The sequence below is a fragment of the Camelus dromedarius genome, chromosome 14 (assembly GCF_036321535.1).
Source record: "Camelus dromedarius isolate mCamDro1 chromosome 14, mCamDro1.pat, whole genome shotgun sequence".
Taxonomy (NCBI): Eukaryota; Metazoa; Chordata; class Mammalia; order Artiodactyla; family Camelidae; genus Camelus; species Camelus dromedarius.
In genome coordinates this window covers 59989121-60007394 of record NC_087449.1, presented here as the reverse complement: position 1 = coordinate 60007394, position 18274 = coordinate 59989121, and the positions used below count along the sequence as shown (strand labels likewise).

The window sequence follows — 18274 nt, the reverse complement described above, 5'->3', positions numbered from 1 at the left end:
TGGACTTAAAGTCTGGGGCCAGAGGTGTCAGACTGACCAAAATAAGAGAATTTAGCCCTGCTGCCCTAAGGCAACCAGTAATTTCTCTTCCGTCTACCTAGAAGAGTACAGTCTTTCTGCCATTCTGGGACGTTCTGGGCTCCTTGCCTTCTGAAGTGGGAAGGGGGAGCCCTGCCTCTTACCAAGACCTCCCCATGGAAGCATCTCCCTAAATAGTAAGAGTGTACAGACACACACAGGCCAAAAACAAGATAAAGGGCACTGAGCTTTTCACCCCTGTGGGTTCTGTAAGAAAAATGCATTTTTATTGTTGGTTACAGAAATGGGCACTCTGGCTAGTAAAACAGTGTAAGGGAGGACAAAGAAAATGAATTGAGGCTCCTCGTGTCCTCTGAATAAGGAAAAGGAAATTGCGTCATGGGATTCTCATGAATAGCAAATTTTTTTGTGTCTGTTTCCCATTACTTCCCGTTTTCTAAGGCTTAGAGGCTGGAAAAGAGGAAGCTTAGACTTAGAGGAGACCCTTAACTGGAAGCATTTACCATCGAAGGTAAGCACGTGGGTTCTGGAGACAGACCTGGGCTTTGAGTCTAGGTTGTCTCTGTGTATATGTGACCACAGGCTCCTTCCTTAACCTAGTGTCACTTAGATGAGGCATATAAAGCACTAGGAGGTCCCCATCCTATAGTTTGACCTTAATAATCTTGACCTAGAATCGGGTACCCAAAACCATTAGTCATAATGGTGTTAAGGCAGCTGATGAAGAAACGGAGGTCAAAAAATCTAATCTCAAAAGCACCTTGAGGAGTCTGTGGTGGGAGGGGCAAGGGACAGTTTGGTGCTCTTCACCAACTGGAATCCCAGCTACGGGACCAGGGTCCCCAGGAAAACCCCCAATACCAGGCCAGGCATCTCTTCAGTGATACCCCTGACTGGAGCTCCAAGTTGGTGGGGTGGGGTTTGGCTAAGATGGGTGGTAGGAGATGGCTGCTGGGATCCGGGGTTGTGAGACCTGAGGTGCTGTGGGTACAGCAGGAGGACTTGGATACACCGAGAGGTGGCAGACAGACTACAAGATGTTTTCCATCATTATATTACGTTGTATCGCGAATCTGGCTGGCTGGCCCTAAAGAAGCTAGCTGTCGTGTTGTGTGAGTTGCCCTAGTCAGGGTCACAGTGTCAAGGCGGCAGGAGCAGTCAACAAGCTGAAGCTCTTAGGGCAGCAGTCTGCAAGGAGCCAGGTGCTGCCAGAACCACCTGGGCTGGGGAGCACATCCTCCCCCAGCTGATCCTCGGATGAGCCCTGCCCTGGCCAGCACTTTGATTGCAGCCTTGCAGAGAACCCAGGCGAGCTGCGCCCAGACCCCTGACCAGTAGAAACTGAATTAGTAAATGTGTTGTTTGAATCTGCCGAGTTTGTGGTAACATCCTTAGGCAGCAGTAGATAACTAATACAAGAGGTGAGTGAAGGGCATTGGAGGTGGGAGTCAGTGTGAGAAAAGAAACTGGACAGACTTAAATGACAGAATGGCCTTGGGAGGTCATTTATCCTGCTCCTTTGGGCCTCGCTTTCCCTTTATGTTGACAGCAGCTGCTACTTGTGTGATGCTTACTCTGTGCCAGGCACTGTTCTGTGCGCTTAACAACGTAAAATTCATTTCATCCTCAACAACAGCCCTGTGAGATAGGTACTCGTCCCTGGTTTACAAATAATGAGACTGAGCACAGTGAGATGATGTGATTTGCCCAAAGTCATGTAGTTGCTAAGTGGCAGAGCTGGGATTGGAACCCAGGCAGCCTGACTCTAGCATCCACGCCTCTGATCAGGTTGATGACCTTGAGCAGTGCTGCCGACAGGGCTCCACCGAAGACCTGCCTAATACACAGAAATTCCCATTGCCTCCATGCTGATTAAGAAAGCCCGAATGTGGCAGGTGAATATTGAATGACAGGCCAAGGGGTGGGGCTTTATTCCATAGGTGATTGGAAGCCACTGTGATGTATCATGGGCACACAGTAGGTGCTCAATAGCTGTTGATTTCTCTGAGCAGGGAATGACAGGAAGATACCCTCTGTGGGCAGAGTGGACCTGATTATGGATGGGTAATGCAATATGAAAACAGAAAAACACAAAGAATATTTTACACCATCTGTAATATAGTGAAAGACTGGAAACAGCCTAGATGTCTATATTGTCTGTTGCTGTGTAACAATCACCCCAAAACTTATCAGCTTAACACATTTATTTTCTGACACCTGGACTGCAGCCTGTGAGAGATGTGGAGACAGAGGACCCAGCTCAGCTGTGAGACAATAAACGTGTTAATCTGCTAAGTGTTGGGGTACAGAATAAGGTGGATATATGCTCTCTTTTGCATAAAAAATAGGAAGGGAAAAATATGTCATTTATGTGCATAAAATATCTCTGGGAAGATATACAGGGAACAGCACCCCGCAGGTTGCTGCAGGGTAAGACTGGGTGACTGGGAGACAGGCATGGCAGAGACACTTTTACTTTGTAATTTTCTGTACTATTTGATTTCAGACCATATAAATGTACCATTTTTTCAAAGAAAGAAAAATTAGTTAAAAAAAAATTACGTCTAAAAGGTGATCTGCCATCTTAACACCCAAAGATAGAGCACATGGTTAACATTTTAGTGTCTTCTCGTCTTTCTCCTATTATATCTATACATAGGAAATATTTCTCTTTTACAAATATGAGTTAATTCTGTCCTACTGTTCTGAAACCTTTCACTTAATATCGTGTAACAATTTCTCCAGTCACTGAATGTTTTTCTGTAATATTTGGAATGGCTTCACAGCATTGCTGGACATTTTGGTCTTTCTAATTTTTTGCTACTAAAGTCAGGCATTTTAAAAAGACCTTGCCACCTAGCCTTAAGATACCCAGCAAATCCAGCTAACCGGAACACCTGTCCTCTAAGCCTCCTGGTTAATGTGGTTTTGCTGATGGCAGGCAGAGTCCAACCCAGCCTAGCACCTGGGTTTGGCTGGCACTTGGCCCTAGCAACCTAGGGGTGGTAACTCCCAGTCACTTGTTTCCCAGTTACCTGAGTTGGCAGATTTAGAACCCTCTGCAGTGAGCAGGTGAGCACCTGTCCCAACTCCCTTCTGGTGGCTGGTCCTGGGGATGTTGGGTTGGGGCAGCATGACCAGTGAGCAGCAGCCCTGGGGATTCAGGTGACCACAGGCCAGGCTGAGCTGATGAGAGCCACTGAGTCAGCATGGTAGGGGACCCAGCCTCTTCACAGAGAGAGGGGCTTAAGGCCTCCCCAGGAGGGCTGGTGTCACATACCTCCCTGCAACAGTGGGTCCCGGGGGTAAGGTCAGGGAGAGGAGCTGTGTTTGCTGTCCCTCCCAAAGTCTCACATGAGGCAGTATGGTGTAGAGGAAAGAGCATGGGAGAAGCCACTGAACTTGTGTGTCCTTTCTGTCTCAGGTCTCCTCATCTGTAAAATGGAAGTAATCCTAGAACCTGTGGCCTACTCTTCTCTTTCACAGAAGAGTTCAAAGGGGACTGAAGGTGGGGGAGGTTTTAGCTCAGTGGTAGTGTGTGCCTAGCATGCACAGGGTCCTGGCTTCAATCCCCAGCCCCAGTACCTCCATCAAAAACAAACAAACAATAAATAAATAAAAGGGGGGGAACTGAGGACAGAATGAGAAAATATAAGAGGGACCAGCCAGCACTCTGGTGCGCAGCCAGTGTAGGCTTCCTGTAAGGTGCAGGTACTGGTAACCAAGGGAGACCTGGTGGAGAGGGGCCGGGGCAGGTCCGCTGGAGGGAGGAGGGCAAGAATGGGGGCCTGAGCACAGACCCTGGTGCTGTGAGGAGCATTCTGGAGTGAGGGCTCTGCAGGGACAAGCAGGATCAGAAGTGAACTGGAGAGCCCATGAGCCTGTCAGGTCCTGGGTAGGGATCCAGCATGTCTGGGGACTCCAGACAAGGTGACACAGACCTGGGCCATGCCCATCTACTTACTGACAGAGGTCGGTCAATCCTCCCTGGGCTGAGCCAGGGACACCTCAGGGAAATTGTGCCTTTCTCCTCCCAACCTCGCACCCCTCCTCATCCCAGACCCCAGGGATAGGCTCAAATCTCCTTTGACCAACAGCTGTCAGCTCTGGCCCAGGCCACAGCCTTGCCTCTGCCATCCCCAGGTGTCAGAGCCTGAAGGCACACTGGCAGCTCCTAGTGCGATTTCTCAGATGTAAAAAACGGGGTCGGTCCTCTTTGACAAAGATAAAACTCCCACTCATCCTCTCCGACAGTGGGGAAATGCAGAACCATCAGCTGTAGTCCTGCTGCTTTTCTTTCTGGGTGTTTACTGTTTTCCAAATGTAAAACCATAAAATTAAACATGCTTTTTCAAATAAAACACCCCTCCCTCAGCCCTAGAGATTCAGCCCAGCCTCCCCTTTTGAAATGGATCCTAGAGCAGAGAGAAGTTGAAGGCCAGTGAGAGGATGGAACCTAACCTATTGTTAGAATAGAAAGGACACACTTTAGTTTCAAAAGCATGATTTCCTCTGTGGGTTTATCCCCATCACATCTGGGGAAGGACCTGAGCTTGTGAGAAGGAATGGGCAGCACATAGGGCTCCACCATTTTACAGATGAACAAACTGAGGCTAAAGTGTCCCATCCAAGGTTGCAGGACAATCAGGAAAACAGACATTCCCCACAGGTCAAGTGATTGAAGCCTCACATTGCTACTGTGGGCCCCAAAGGGGTGGGCAGGCATGACCCCTGTCTGGTTCGTCGAGGGGTCAAAGCCAGGGAACACAAAGCCTAGGCCACAGTGAGACTCTGCAGCTGGGTCTGCGCTCCGATTCTGCTCTGCCACCTTGCAGCTGCGAGACCTTGAGCAATTGGCGTAATCTTCAAATTCCCGTTTATGCAAAAAGAGCTAATAATCTGATCGTGTATGAAAAGCCCTCAGTCCAGTGCGGGTCCCGAGCAAGCGCTGGTAGACGGATCCCGCCGCACGCTCTCTGCGGCCGGCCCCGCCCCGGACCGGGGCGCGCCCTCCACCCCAGGCGACGCGGGAACGCGGGCGGGTCTGGCGCGGGCTCCGCCTTCTGGCCCCTCCCGGCCCTGCCCGCTCGACCTCGGCGGCGGCGGCGGCAACAGCGCGCGAAGGTAGGAGGCCGGCGGCGCGCGCTCCCGCGGGCCAGGGACTCGGGCGCGCAGGACGCGCGAGGGCGAGAGGAGGCCTCGGGGCTGAGATTGCGGCGCGCGCGGAGGGCGGGAAAGCGGGCGCGCGCCAGGGAGCGGGCTGGAGCCGGCGTCCCGGGCCCTGGGGGCGCTCAGGGCGCACGCGCCGCATCCCCGCCGCTACCCGGCCGGGCCTCTTGCAGAGTGCGCCCAGGGCCCCTGCGGACATCCTGCCGGCTGTCCTGCTCCAGATCCTGCCCGGATTCCCGCGGGCTGGGGTGGGCGGGACGAGGCGGGCGTGGGGGTGGCCTGCCCGGACGCAGCGGCCTGCAGACAAGCGTCTCTCCGCCCCGGGAGTCCCCTCGCTCTTAGCTGCGGTGGGAGGCCTTTCCCAACTGTCACCACCAACAGCTAATCCTTTACTGCGGCTTCCGATGGGCCAGACACGGTGCCTGTCTTCCTCGCGTAGAATGTTGTTTCAGTGCAATCTAGAGTCTCAAATAACTGCATTTTACCATGAGGAAACTAAGGCCCACCCAGAGTGGTCAGTTGAGTTGCCCAAGTTGGCACAAGCCTTGCATCCTCCTTGGGTTACTCAAAATGGGGCCTAACCCCCCTCCCCCGCTATGCCAGTCTCTGGGGTTGCCATTTTGAACGCGCTCCCTCGTTTTATGCAAACCTAAGAGGACAGTGCTCTGGGCCAGTGTCTTGCCTCCTTGGTGGCTAGTGTCCCCAGATCTGCTGGGGGATTGGGATGTTGAGGGAGGGAGCTATGAGGGTACCTTCTGTCTGTTTTCATCTGAGATTCCGTTTTCCTTAGCTGAACTCATATCAGGTGCTTAGTAAAAAAATCCTGTGGCAGGATCAGACCAGAGGCCAAGGCCAGGCCAGGCTCCTCTGTCAGGAAAGACCTCAGGAGTCAGAACTCCTGGATCTTGGGAGTGTCCTTGATTTAGCTCCTTCCCTCTTATTTTTCTCTCAAGCCTTAGGGATGGGAATCAGCCCTTGGAGACTAGGTACCCCTCCCACCCAGGAGTCACTGCACAGTTTTTACCCTGAACTCCTGGGATGTGGCTGGTGTTGGATATGTGTTCTCTGGGGTCCATTTGGGATCCTCATTTGTGGGTAACATCATCTATGGCCAAGACTTGCTCTGTGTGACCCCTGCCAAACCCAGGGGAACTTTGTTTTTCCTTTCTATTTTTTTTTTGTTTAGTTTCCTATATTACTACTTGTCTCCTAGCATTCATTCACTCACTTGACATGTTCATGGTGCTTTGGGCCTTAGGCCCTGTGGAGATAGCAGTGAACAAGGCTAACTTGGTCCCTGCCCTTGAAGCAGACAGACAACATGCATTTTGGAGAAAACAGTGAACTGACTACTGACCGGAACGCTTTGGCTGGGAGGTCAGTGTTCACACTCTCAGAAGGTAATAGTTTTGGCCTAGGTCTGGTTGACTAGCAGGAGTCAGCCATGAAAGGAAGGGGGAAAGGCATTCCAGGGAGAGAAGTGACAGATGCAAAGGCCCTGAGGTGGGAGTGTGCTTTCTTTGAGGAAGGCCAGCTTGGCTAGAGTGGAATGAACTGGGGGAGAGGGAAGGAGATGAGGTGGAGAGGCGGACCAGGCTGCATCGGGCAGGCCTTGCTTCCTGCGGTAGGACTTTGAATTTTATTTTGAGTGTGATAGTAGCCAGTATGGAGGTTGAACAGAAGAGGAATGTGTGAGAATAGATGGGGGGGGGGGGGACAAAAGGGGAAGTAGGGAGAAGTGGCAGTCCAGGCAAAAGATGGCAGTGGCTTATATAACACACATCAGAGTCCTAGGGTGGAGCCTGGTACACAGTAAGCGCTACATAAGGGTAGCCATTGCTGTTATTGTTTAAAACTGGAACCAGGCACACCTGGGCCTCATTGTGGCTTCAGCTCTTCAGGGCTGGGTGATGCTGAGCAGGTTATTTAACGTCACCCAGCCTTAGTGTTGTTGTCATCTGTCAAGCAGGTAGAACTGTACCAGCATCACAGGTAGACCCGCAGCCATTGTTGGGCAAAGAAATGCAGAGGAGACACATGAACATCTACCGTGTACCAGGCACAGGGTTCTAGACTGGGTGCCAGGAGGAGCCAATGATACCAGTGACAGTGCTGATAACACTAGTAACAGCCAGCGTGTATTCACTATGTAACAGTGTGCAATAATTAAGGTAATTCTAGCTGGTGTGGTAGTGAAACCCTGAAATCTCAGTGGCTTAGCACAACAGAAGTTCATTTCTTACTCATGAAAAGTCCTGTTGAGTGTTTGGCAGGTGGCTTTCTACGTGGTGACCCACGGACTTGGACCACCTAGGAGCTCAGTGTTACTGCCTTGCAGCTGGTGGACAGGGAAGGAGATAAGCCTCCTGGGAGGTTTTTATGGGCCAGGTCTGAAGTGTCACACATTCTTTCTGCCTTAATTCTTCTGGCCTGAACTTGATCACATGGTCGTATCTGATGGCAAGGAAATCTGGGAAATGACTTCTAACCATTTTCCTAAGAAGAATCGGAAATGGTTATTATCCTGTTTTACAGGTAAGGAAACTGAGCCTCAGAGAGGCAAAGTCATTGGCCCAGGTTTACACAACTGGTAGGGGGAGGCATAGCCCGGTTGGAGTTCCAACAGTTAGACGCTGAAGCTATAACATCCAGACCTCCACTATGAGGAATCCACTTGTTATTTTGAGGATTGGATGGGAGCTGCAGACGCGAGAGACATGTACTTACACACAGGGCTTAGATGTGGTTTCTCGGGCTCTACAGACACAGTAGGACTCTAGGGGGAGAACTCTGTGGGCAGAGCCAGGAGTTGGAATTGCCCAGTGCAAAGGGTTCTGGCATCCTGCTCCCCTCCATCCCTTAGGGCACTGGCTGGGGGAAGGCGCAGAATAATTCAGTTCCGCTCACCAAGCACATCTGGGGCACCCTCTCACCCAGCTGGGCAAGCAGGGGTGAAGAGCCTGGCCTAGGGGTGTCTGTGGCCTCCCCCTGCTCTGGTTACATGTGTGCAGCCCATGGAGAGGATTTCTGGAGGTAGGAACATGGGGTCCCAGGGTTTTGTAGTGACAGCTCACTGCCTCTGGCTGAGATTAGTTTTGCCTAAATCTGGCCTTGGTTGCCATAGCAGCTTGGTGGCCCTTTTTTTTTTTTTTTTTTTTGTCCTGGTGTGCCTTGTTTCCTGGTTTTCCATTTCCAGAGCTGATTCCCTAGTTGGGGGTGAGGGTTCCAGGCTCAGCTTGGACTGATGTGCATTTATGCAGCACCTGCTGCATTCCTGGGTCTGACCTAGACCCAGTGGTAGAGCCTTGGGGTGCAAATGCCCTGGCCTTGCCCTTGAGGCACTTACTGGGAGGCTGCCTGGCCTCTCACCACTCCCCTGCAGTGGCACCACTTTGAATAAGTAAGGGCCCCAACCTTTCTGTGTCCCGGTTTTCTCATCTGGAAATGGCTTGAGGTGAGAATTTAATGACATAACTCTAATGTGCCTCCTATGGGACACGGCACTTAGAGCAGAGGGCACCCTGAGGCTGAGGGCCAAGAGGTAGCAGGAGCCCAGATACATGATGCTAATGACATAGGAACAGCAGCTGCCGTCTTTACAAACCCCAGCTCAGTGATCCCAGATCTGACCCTGATCCCAGAGTTCCGGCCTAACCACGACCCCACACAGCCTCCTTGCCTTAGGGAGGGAATGACAGGAGGCAGGGGGTGGACCTTGGAGCCCCAGGGCCCTGGGGTACAGGGACTGTGCATTTCAGATTTGCGGATGAAGAAAATCAGTATTGATCACATGCTCACTCCCAGCCCAGTGCCGAGTCACACTCTCTGCCCCCAGACGACTCCATGAGATGGGTGCCCATATTTGCTTCTTACATGAAGACACTGAGGCTCAGAGAGGCAAAGCTGATTTCTCTGGGGCACATAGCCAGTGACGGGAGGGGTGGTGGGAGCGGGAGGAAAGGGGATTCAGTTCCTTACCTGGTCTGGGCGATTCCACAGCATGAGTTCTTTGCCCTGCACCTGATGTGGGAAAACACCATCAGCACCCAGTAAAGACGTTCTTAGCAAACTGTGTGACTCCTGTTCTGGATCAGGAAAGAAAGTCTCAAAGACTGGCCTTTCCGGCCTCCTGGTTGCTGGTCACTCCCCCTGGGCTTGGAGGGCTCTCGGACCCTGCAGCTGGAGAGGGTGGAGTGTGTGTGTGTGTGTGTGTGTGTCCTCACTTCCAGGTCTAACCCTAACCCTCCCACCCCCTCTTTCCCTCCATCCTTTCCCTCTTCTCCTCCATCCTTTCCCTCTTCTCCATCCTTTCCCTCTTCTTTCCATTCCTTCCCTTCTCCCCCACCTCCTCCCCTCTCTCCTCTCCTCCCTCTCAGCATCCTTCCCTTCTGTCTGTTCCCCTCAGCCTGGCTTTTCCCTCCCCTCCTCTCCTTTTCCACCCCTCCCCCTCCATCAGCCCCGCCCCCTCTGTCATCACGTGGGGGTGCCGCTGGATTTAAGCCTAATCTGCCCAGTGCTCAACACAGCAGTCTGGCTGAGGGGTGGGCGGGCTTTGTTGGTCTCCAGGGCCCTGGAGAAGGGCTTGGAGAGGGGTGCCCTCAGCCTACCCCCATGAGCTTGGGGCTGGAAGGGTCATTGGAGGTCCAGCTGGCATTGGAGGCCGTTATCCAGGTGGGTCTTAGGGGCTGTACCCATCCTGTCCAGGACAGGGGAGCATGGGCCTAGCAGGAGTGGGTGAGGAGTGGGCATATCTTTGGGGTCCAGGGGTGGGAGAAGTGTGGTGGCGGGCCCCAGGGGCCCCAGCTTACAGCTCCTGGCCAGACTTAGGTTTGAGGGGTGCCCAGGGCTCAACTCTGTGGCTCCCTTATCCAGTGCCCTTCCAGGGAAGGGGGAGTTCCTTCTTCCAGATTTTAGGGTTGGGGTGACCTCTGCTGGCAAAGTGGGATCCTCGCTCATCTAGGGAGGGAGCTGGATTGGAGCCCCCAACACTCCGTGCTGTCCCGATGGGCTTGTGAGTGGACCATGGGGTTTAGTTTGCTTCCTGGCCCTTGAGGGGCCTCCTTCCCCAGGCGGGAGGCACAGAGTGTCCTCCCACGGAGCTGTTTGTGATTCTAACTCCCAGGCTTCCTTCCATTTGGGGATTTCCAGAGGGTCTCCTGGGCACCCCCATCTTGAACGGCAGGACTTTGTTTCTCTCTCACCCACACCAGGGAGCCCACGGTCCCAGGTCTCCCGAAGCCCCTCCCTCTTTCCTCACAGACGCTGGAGAGCAGCATCCTGGGGCCGGGCCAGGAGAAGGGCCTGAATGTGCAGGACCCGGCCCAGGACTCTCAGCCCACCTGCCTGCCTGCCCGCATCAGGGAGATTGTCACTCGCAACTTCTCCCAGCCTGAGAGCCCAGGTACCGCACACACTGCCAACATCTCACCTCTTCTCACATCCCCCTCCTCAGCAGCCGTAATGACAGTAGTGATTACAGCTTCCATTTCTTGAATAATCACTGTGAAGCAGGCACAAGCCTGTGATGGAGGGTCCCGTTTTTCAGATGACAACATGGAGGTACGGAGGTGTAATTTGCCCAGACTTGCTCCCCATGTGATGCTGCTAGAAGGCAGGGCTGAGCATCTCCTCCTTGCTTGCAGGCAGCCTGCTGCAAAGACTTAAACCCCACATTCTCTCCCAGGGAAGGTGTGAGCTGGATGAACCCAAGATTACAGGGGGAGGGAAGCTCAGTTTAGCTCAGGGCTTTGCAGGAGTCCAAGGGGGTGGGAATGTCTGTTCTCCCCCGGGCAGGAGGGCTGATGGGACCCTGCTCCTTCTGGAGGGTGGCACCCACAACCTCATATGTGGTTTGAGAGTCTGGAAAGGGCCCCCTCAGTTGCAGCTCCTCCTGGGTCCTGGTCCACTTCCCTGCCTCCAGGGATGGGTAGGGCACCTGTAGGGGGAGGCGGTTCCTCTGGATACAGGTGGAAGCCAATCATGTGCCCGCTGTCCCTCTCCAGCCCTGCTGCCCACCACCGAGATGGCATCGATGCTGTCGCTGCAGGAGGAGAACCAGCTGCTGCAGCAGGAGCTGTCCCGCGTGGAGGACCTGCTGGCTCAGAGCCGAGCCGAGCGCGATGAGCTGGCCATCAAGTTCAATGCGGTCAGCGAGAGGGTGGGTGCTACTGGGGGCTGAGAACTGGGCTAGGGGTCCCCTGCAGTGAGGGCAGGGCGACAGCCAGGGCAGGCCCGTACATGGGGCAAAATGTGGCCCCTGGAGTCAGGCTGCCTCCATTGTGGCCTCTGCCATCTTGAATGGCCTTGAGCAGATCACTGCGCTCTGTGAGTCTGCTTTCTGTAGTGGGGATGCTGACATGACGTGCAGTCCTGAGGCATCAATGAGCGATGAAATCAAGTGCCTGGCATGGGGGTTATTTCATTCCTGTCTGTCCTGGGCCTGCTTGGGGTGTAGGACACGGAGAACAAGCCCCCTAGAGGCCCCTGCCACCCCTTGAGTCTCGGGTCATCGTCTCCCTGTGCTCCCATTTACCTGGGTCTTAGGGGATGCTGGGGTAGGCACAGGCAGCCACAGACCTGCCCTGCTCCCCGTGGGGGCGAGTCCCAGCCAGCTAAGGAAGGAGAAGCCAGGCCGGCCCCCAAGTTCAGACAGGATTCACATCCCGTGGGGACTGGTCCTGCAGGGCCTGGGACAGGAGGTCAGTGTGAGCCAGTTGTTCTGAGTGCATTGTCTCCTTTAGGCCTTCAGGCTCATGGGAGGTGGCCCTGGGGAACTGATGGAGGCTGAGAGTTGGTGAGAGAGTTGCACGAGGGAGGGTGTGTGCCCATGGGAGATGTGTGGGTGGTAACAACAATCATAATAGTAGCTAATGATTATTCGGTGCCTACTGTGTGCCAAGCATGTGCTGGGTACTTTATGTTTAATGCACCAAAGTTGGGACCAGTATGATGCTCATTTAACAGAGATGACAGAGGCTCAGAGAGGGAAAGCACTGTGCTTGGGGGTCACACAGCCAAGGGCTGTGCATTGCAGTTTTGTTTCCTGGGTGTGGGAATAGACAACTGGGCTAGGATTCCAGGGGGCTGCCGGCCCCAGGAAAGCTGAAAAGACCTCAGATGTGAGCCCCTGATGTTACAAAAGGAAGACTGAAGCCGAGGCTGAAGCTGGCCCAGGGTCCCCTGGGTGGTAGTGGTTTCTGTGTGTGGTTGCGGGGCAGGCTGGTGTCCTGGCATCCGCCCGCCTGGACAAGCCCCTGACTTGTTGGGACTTGTAGAGGAGCTGGGTAGGGGGCCCGCAGTGGCCCCCAGCACTGGGGACAGGACAGAGCTAGTTTTCCCAGGGTTTGCAGGGGGTGTGGAGGGCGGGCTGGGTCGAGTCCGCGTTGTTAGTGGTGGGCCCTGAGCCAGCCCCCTACCAGTTTAGGCCTGTCATCTTTGAGCTCCTGGCACAGTGTCAGGCCCCCAGGGGCTACATCTTAAATGCCAACTTCTGACTGACAATGAAGCCTGCACCATCCCCGCTCCAGGCTGGCAGGGGAAGGGAAGAAGAGGTGGAGGCAGCAGGTGCCTTTTCTGCTAGGACACAGCTACTGGAGCTGGACCGGGAGCTGCATTAGTGTAGGAATTTTCCTGGTGTGGCTGGGGAGGCCCCTGGATCACATGTGGAGGGAGCCTGGTGTGTGACTGCCCTCTGTCTGAGACGGGCGGGTGCAGCCCCACCTGGAGGCCGGGGTTGGATAAGAATGACCTTGAGGCCTTTGGAGGGGTTGGGGGAGGGGGCTGGGTCCACAGAGAACATCAGAGCCTGGAGATCACCTTATTAGAGGTGGGGGAACAGGCCCAGGGAGGGAGCATGACAGGGCCAAGGTCAGTGGTGGAGCTGGGATGAGACCCCTGGTCCAGGGCTCTGTAGTCCTGAGGCACTGTCTCTTCCTGCTGCCCACTTGTCCCCGGCTGCAGGTGGCGGGGCCTGCCCTTGTGGCCATAACTGCTGCATGTGGGCTGGCTTGAGGGGCAGTCAGTGAGGTTGTTCTGACCCTTTAAACCCCACAACATCCCTGGGAAAGGGCAGTGGAGGTGAGGTCAGGATCTGTGTTCTGTTGACTGCATTAGGGAAACTGAGGCAGGGGCTCCCAGTGGCCACCTCCCAGGTCAGAGGGAGAACCTCAAGGTCCCTGCGGAGGCCCCCCTTCTTCCTGTCCTGGAAGAGCAGGTGCTGGGCAAGGCAGCTGGGATGGGAAGGAGGGGGTCGGCTCCACCGGCCAGGCCCCTGGGCTCCCCTAGTGTCCATGGCAACCTGGATGGAGTGAATGGAACGGCGGGGGCTAGGGCAGCTGTTGCTAGGGGAGACAGTAAACTTCTTTCATCCTTGGCTTGATGGCAGCCTCCTTCCCTTTTGAATTACAAGGAAAACTGAAAGCCTGTTTTGTGAGGGGCAAAGTTAGTGGAAAGGGGTGAAGTGTGCCCGGGAGTGGCTGAGGTCTGGCAGTGAGCACCAGGGAAGCGGTGGAGTATCCGGTGATGCCAGAACCCCTCTAAATCAGAGAAGCAGACAGCACCTGGTTCACACAGATGTGCAAGACACAACACAACACAGGCTGCCATCAGACCCCTCCCATACACCCAGATGCACAAAACACATCACACAAACACAAACCCACCATGGGGATACACTCAGATGTGAATCTGCACCCACAGCCAGACACCACACGATCCCAGCCAAGCTCATGGTCACACCGCCATGATATACCCACCCCGCTACCACACAATGTTGTGTCACATTCCCTGGACACATACGGCCAGACAAAGGTATGCACAGGTGCACACAGCACACAGTCGCCGACATGCACACCACAGATGCACGCAGAGCCCAGCCACACTCCCCAGACCCACCACTTAATGGTTAGACACATAGACGTACAAACACGTGGACACATGGGTACACATGCAGACACACCCATCGCCTGCACCACAACGTAGACCTTGGACCGCAGATGCCACCTCACCCAGGTCCCTCTGAAGGTCCAGACACAGGAAGGGGGACATGTGGAGATAAATGACAAAACACACCCCACCCCCACCCCAGGAAGCACCACATCGATGCACAGCACACAGCATCTCGGTGCCACCGCCACCAAGCACAGAGGTGGATGCTCTGCCCTCCACCTGACTTAGGGGGACATCATGCAGGTGCTGGCTATGGGCCTGCAGCCCACCTCCAGGCAGAGACCCCTGGCATACCACCCCTTCTCCCACCCCCTCAGACCGGGGTCCCCCATCACAAGCTTAAGCTCCCAAGCAGCCTCAGTGGGCACTGCCCTGCAGTGGAGGGGTTGGGAGAGGTGGAGATGAGGTTGTTCCCAGGTTGCTGGTTCACTGAACCGACATCATACTGAGTTAACACAGGCCTGGAGGGCTGACCTGGCCTGGACCCGTTATTAGCGTGGGTGAGTGAAAGTCGTCGCCCTTGCCCTTGGCTTCCCTTGGACCGGATGTGGGTGAGCGTGGGAATACCCTGCCTGGGCTCTCGTTCTGTTGATTTTCTCTGGGCACTGTCATACCTCCGTTAGTCCCCCTCATCCTCAGCTGTACCCTCCCCACTCCCTTCTACAAACAGCTGGAGGAGGCTGAGGGTTCCCTTGGGACTAGCAGGTGCCTAAGGGAGTTAGGGGATTCCATGGCTAGTGGGGGCAGTCAGAGCCCCCCACATCCTGCCTGTGCCCTCAGGGTCTGATAATGAAGGAGCTAGGAGCTGCCTGGGGGTGAGGGAATGGCAGTAACCGCAGAGGCTTCCCATGAGGTGACGGAGAGGTGGGGGCCTGAGGCCAGGTGGGCCGAGAGGGCATGAATAAGCCGCACTGTGCGTTAGGACATCTGTGCACACCCCTTACAAATCTGAGAGCTGTGTAGGTGGGGAGTGGGGGCGGGATGGGGCATTCATCTATGTCGCCTTGGGGATGTTTGAGACGGCCTGTGTGCGAATGTGTGTGTGTGTCTGTAAGCTCATATACGCGTATGTGTATTGATGCCTCTGAATGTATTCACGTGTGCTCATGCTTTAATTCATTAGCATGTTACTGCCACTGTTCTAAAATACAATGGGGACCAAAATCCAGGCTTTCCAGAGCTCACTTAGGGTGGGGGTGGAGAGACAGGGGCACAGATCTAATAATTATGCACCACAGGGGAGTTGGGTGTTTTGGAGGAGAGGTTCACAGCGTACCCAGGGCCTCTAAGGTGCATCTTTGTGTTTTGCATGCACATGTTTGTGGGCCCACCTGCATGTGTCCATGCACACCCTGTTTGTGTGTCCCTGCACGCCCAGTCTGTGTGTCCATGCATGGCTGCATTAGCCCCTGCACATGTGCATTGCATATCGGGCTTGCCCACATGTGCCTGCAAGGCGTTGTGGGTCAGGGCCCAAGCTGGCGCCCCCTGCAGAGGACTGTGCCTGCCTTCCCGGGAGGCCCAGGACTCTATCCCAGGGCCCTTCCCTGCAGCTGGAGCAGGCAGTGCGGCTGGAGTCTGGGGAGCTGGAAACACAGGAGCCCAGGGGGCTGGCCCGGCAGAGCGTGGAGCTGCGGAGGCAGCTGCAGGAGGAGCAGGCCTCCTACCGGCGCAAGCTGCAGGCCTACCAGGAGGGCCAGCAGAGGCAGGCCCAGCTTGTGCAGCGGCTGCAGGCCAAGGTCAGGGCCACCCACTCCTGCTCCTGCCCGCTCATGCGCTCACTTTGCCCTGCCCCCATCCCCCCCGGGGGCTAACCAGTCACTCGCCACCCATCCCCAGATTCTCCAGTATAAGAAGAAGTGCTCGGAGCTGGAGCAGCAGCTGCTGGAGAGAGCCACGGAGCTGGAGCAGCAGCGGCTCAGGGTGGGTGCCAGGGTGGAGCAGAGCAGATCCTTCCCTCCATGTGCCCAGCCTGATGCCCCTACTTCTCCCACCCAGGACACAGTGCACAGCCAAGACCTGGAGAGCGCCCTCATCCGCCTGGAGGAGGAACAGCAGAGGTGGGGTGCAGCAGAGAGGGCTCATGGCTAGCAGGGCTGTCCTCTCTGGCCACCCACCCACTGGTCCCTTCTCCACCCCCGCCCAGAAGCACCAGCCTGGCCCAGGTGAACGCAATGCTCCGAGAGCAGCTAGACCAGGCCAACTTGGCCAACCAGGCTCTGAGTGAGGACATCCGCAAGGTGACCAGTGACTGGACCCGCAGCCGCCAGGAGCTGGAGCAGCGGGAAGCAGCATGGAGGCGCGAGGGAGAGGTGGGTGTCGATGGGGGAGCGAGGAGCCCAGTGGGGCCTGGAGGGTCCAGCCTGACCCAAAGGAAAGGGCCTTTGTAGAGTAGCAAAGACATCAGGAGAGGGGGAGGGAGGGCCCTGCTGCCCAGGTGAGCCCTTTAGAAGAGGTAACTAGCTGTTATAACAACAGCTGGCCTTGATTCGCACGTACCACGTGCAGGGAGTGCGTTTTCTCCTGCATCTCTCATCGTATCTATATGTGGTAGAGCTGTCCTCCGTCTAAAGAGAAGTTAAGTAGCCTGACCAGGCATGCAGCTGCACAGCAGGGATGCAAACCTGGGTCCCTGGCACTTTCTGCCCTTCCTTGCTGCTTCTCGCAGCAGGTGGAGGCACTGAAATCCAGTTCCCTGTGCCAGCAGGAGGCTTGGGGTGGTGATCTCACACAGGCCCAGAGCTGGCCCACTGGAAGACCTGTTCCCTGGGCCACGGTGCCTACAGGATGGTCAGAGCTGGGGGAGGAAGCAGGCGGCACTCCCTCCAGCCCCTCACTCAGCCTGTCTGCTCTCCAGTCTTTCAACGCCTACTTCAGCCACGAGCACAGCCGCCTGCTCCTTCTCTGGAGGCAGGTTGTGGGGGTCCGACGGCTGGTCAGCGAGGTGAAGATGTCCACTGAGAGGTGAGGCCTGGCTGGCAGAGGGGGCGGCTCGGGGAGATGCTGCATAGCCCGGAGACAACCCTGCTTTTCAAGTTGAGTTCAACTCAGTTCAGTTGAACTTTGGTCTAAGCCAACATTCCTACTGGGGGCCAGGCCCTCCGGAGATGCAGAGGCAACTAGTAATAATTAACTCTTACCAAGATCATGGCAGTCATTTAATATTTACCTAATGTATTTGCTAAGTCGACTATTTATAACTAAATGACTAAGACTAAATACTGTTTACTCTGAGCTAAGCTCTTTGTACATTTTATTTTATCTCATCCATAGTGTCCCTGTGAGGTAAGAACTGTAATGATCCCCATTTTACAGATGAGGCCACTGAGGCTCAGAGAGGTGAAGTGACTTTCCCAAGGTTACACAGCAGTAAGTGGCTGAGTCAGGATTCTCAGCTTCTGCTTTTAATCCACTGGAATATTCAGCTTCTGCTACCAAGGACCTCACAACCTCTAGTGAGGAAAAGATATAGACACCTTTTTCCAAAAAAAATTTTGACCGAGGAAGTGAGTGGTCAGTGACATGAATGGGGAACAGGGGGGATGTCCCGAATGCTCAGAAGGATGGGAGGGGTGGGGAGGTCAGAAAATGCTTCCCAGAGGAGGTGGAATTTGCACTGACCTCAAGGGATGGGTGGCTTTTAACTGGCAGAGCTGGGGGCACTTGAGGCAGAGAGCAGCAGGAGCAAAGACAGAGGTGGGAGGAAATGCAGCCAGTGGGGTTGAGGCAGAAAGCAAGTGAAAGAAGGTCAGGTTGAAAAAGAGCCTCCAAGGCCCCCTGCAGCAGGGGACTTGGTCCTGCTGGATCTCTGAGCAGGTGATGCTGCGGGGAGATCCCAGAGGCGGGTGGACCAATTTGTTTCGTTTGGTACCATAAACATTTGTCTAATTGATGATCTTTTGTTAAAATCATCTTGTATTCACTCATTGTCTGAATTTCCAGTTGACTTGTCAGCGTCCCAGATAGTTTTGCTTCACTTTTTGTCTTTACAGTTGTTCAAATCAGGATCCAGAGACAGTCACAAAATGTGATTGGCTGATTGGTCTTTTTAAGTCTCATAATGTTTGTTCAGGAAACTGGGACAATTGTCCTTAGAGATTCTCAGTCTGGATTCCGTGAT

The 18274-nt window shown here is 54.7% G+C and overlaps 1 protein-coding gene across 8 annotated transcripts in view; it reads left to right on the top strand.

The window, feature by feature from the left end:
• Positions 1–30: 30 nt before the first annotated feature.
• Positions 31–18274, top strand: part of CROCC (ciliary rootlet coiled-coil, rootletin) — a 47686-nt gene continuing 29442 nt past the window's right edge. Inside the window, exons 1-8 of one of the 8 annotated variants that reach the window (XM_031464155.2) lie at positions 9714–9879; positions 10468–10609; positions 11211–11365; positions 15708–15893; positions 15994–16077; positions 16153–16214; positions 16301–16466; positions 17012–17118. In XM_031464155.2, coding sequence (XP_031320015.2) covers positions 9820–9879; positions 10468–10609; positions 11211–11365; positions 15708–15893; positions 15994–16077; positions 16153–16214; positions 16301–16466; positions 17012–17118 — 962 coding nt within the window. In that variant the 5' untranslated portion in view covers positions 9714–9819. Of the gene's footprint in view, positions 551–5119; positions 5164–9712; positions 9880–10467; positions 10610–11210; positions 11366–15707; positions 15894–15993; positions 16215–16300; positions 16467–17011; positions 17119–18274 lie in introns of those variants that run through there. The other 7 variants (XM_064494017.1, XM_064494016.1, XM_064494014.1 and 4 more) reach the window with 7 other exon arrangements.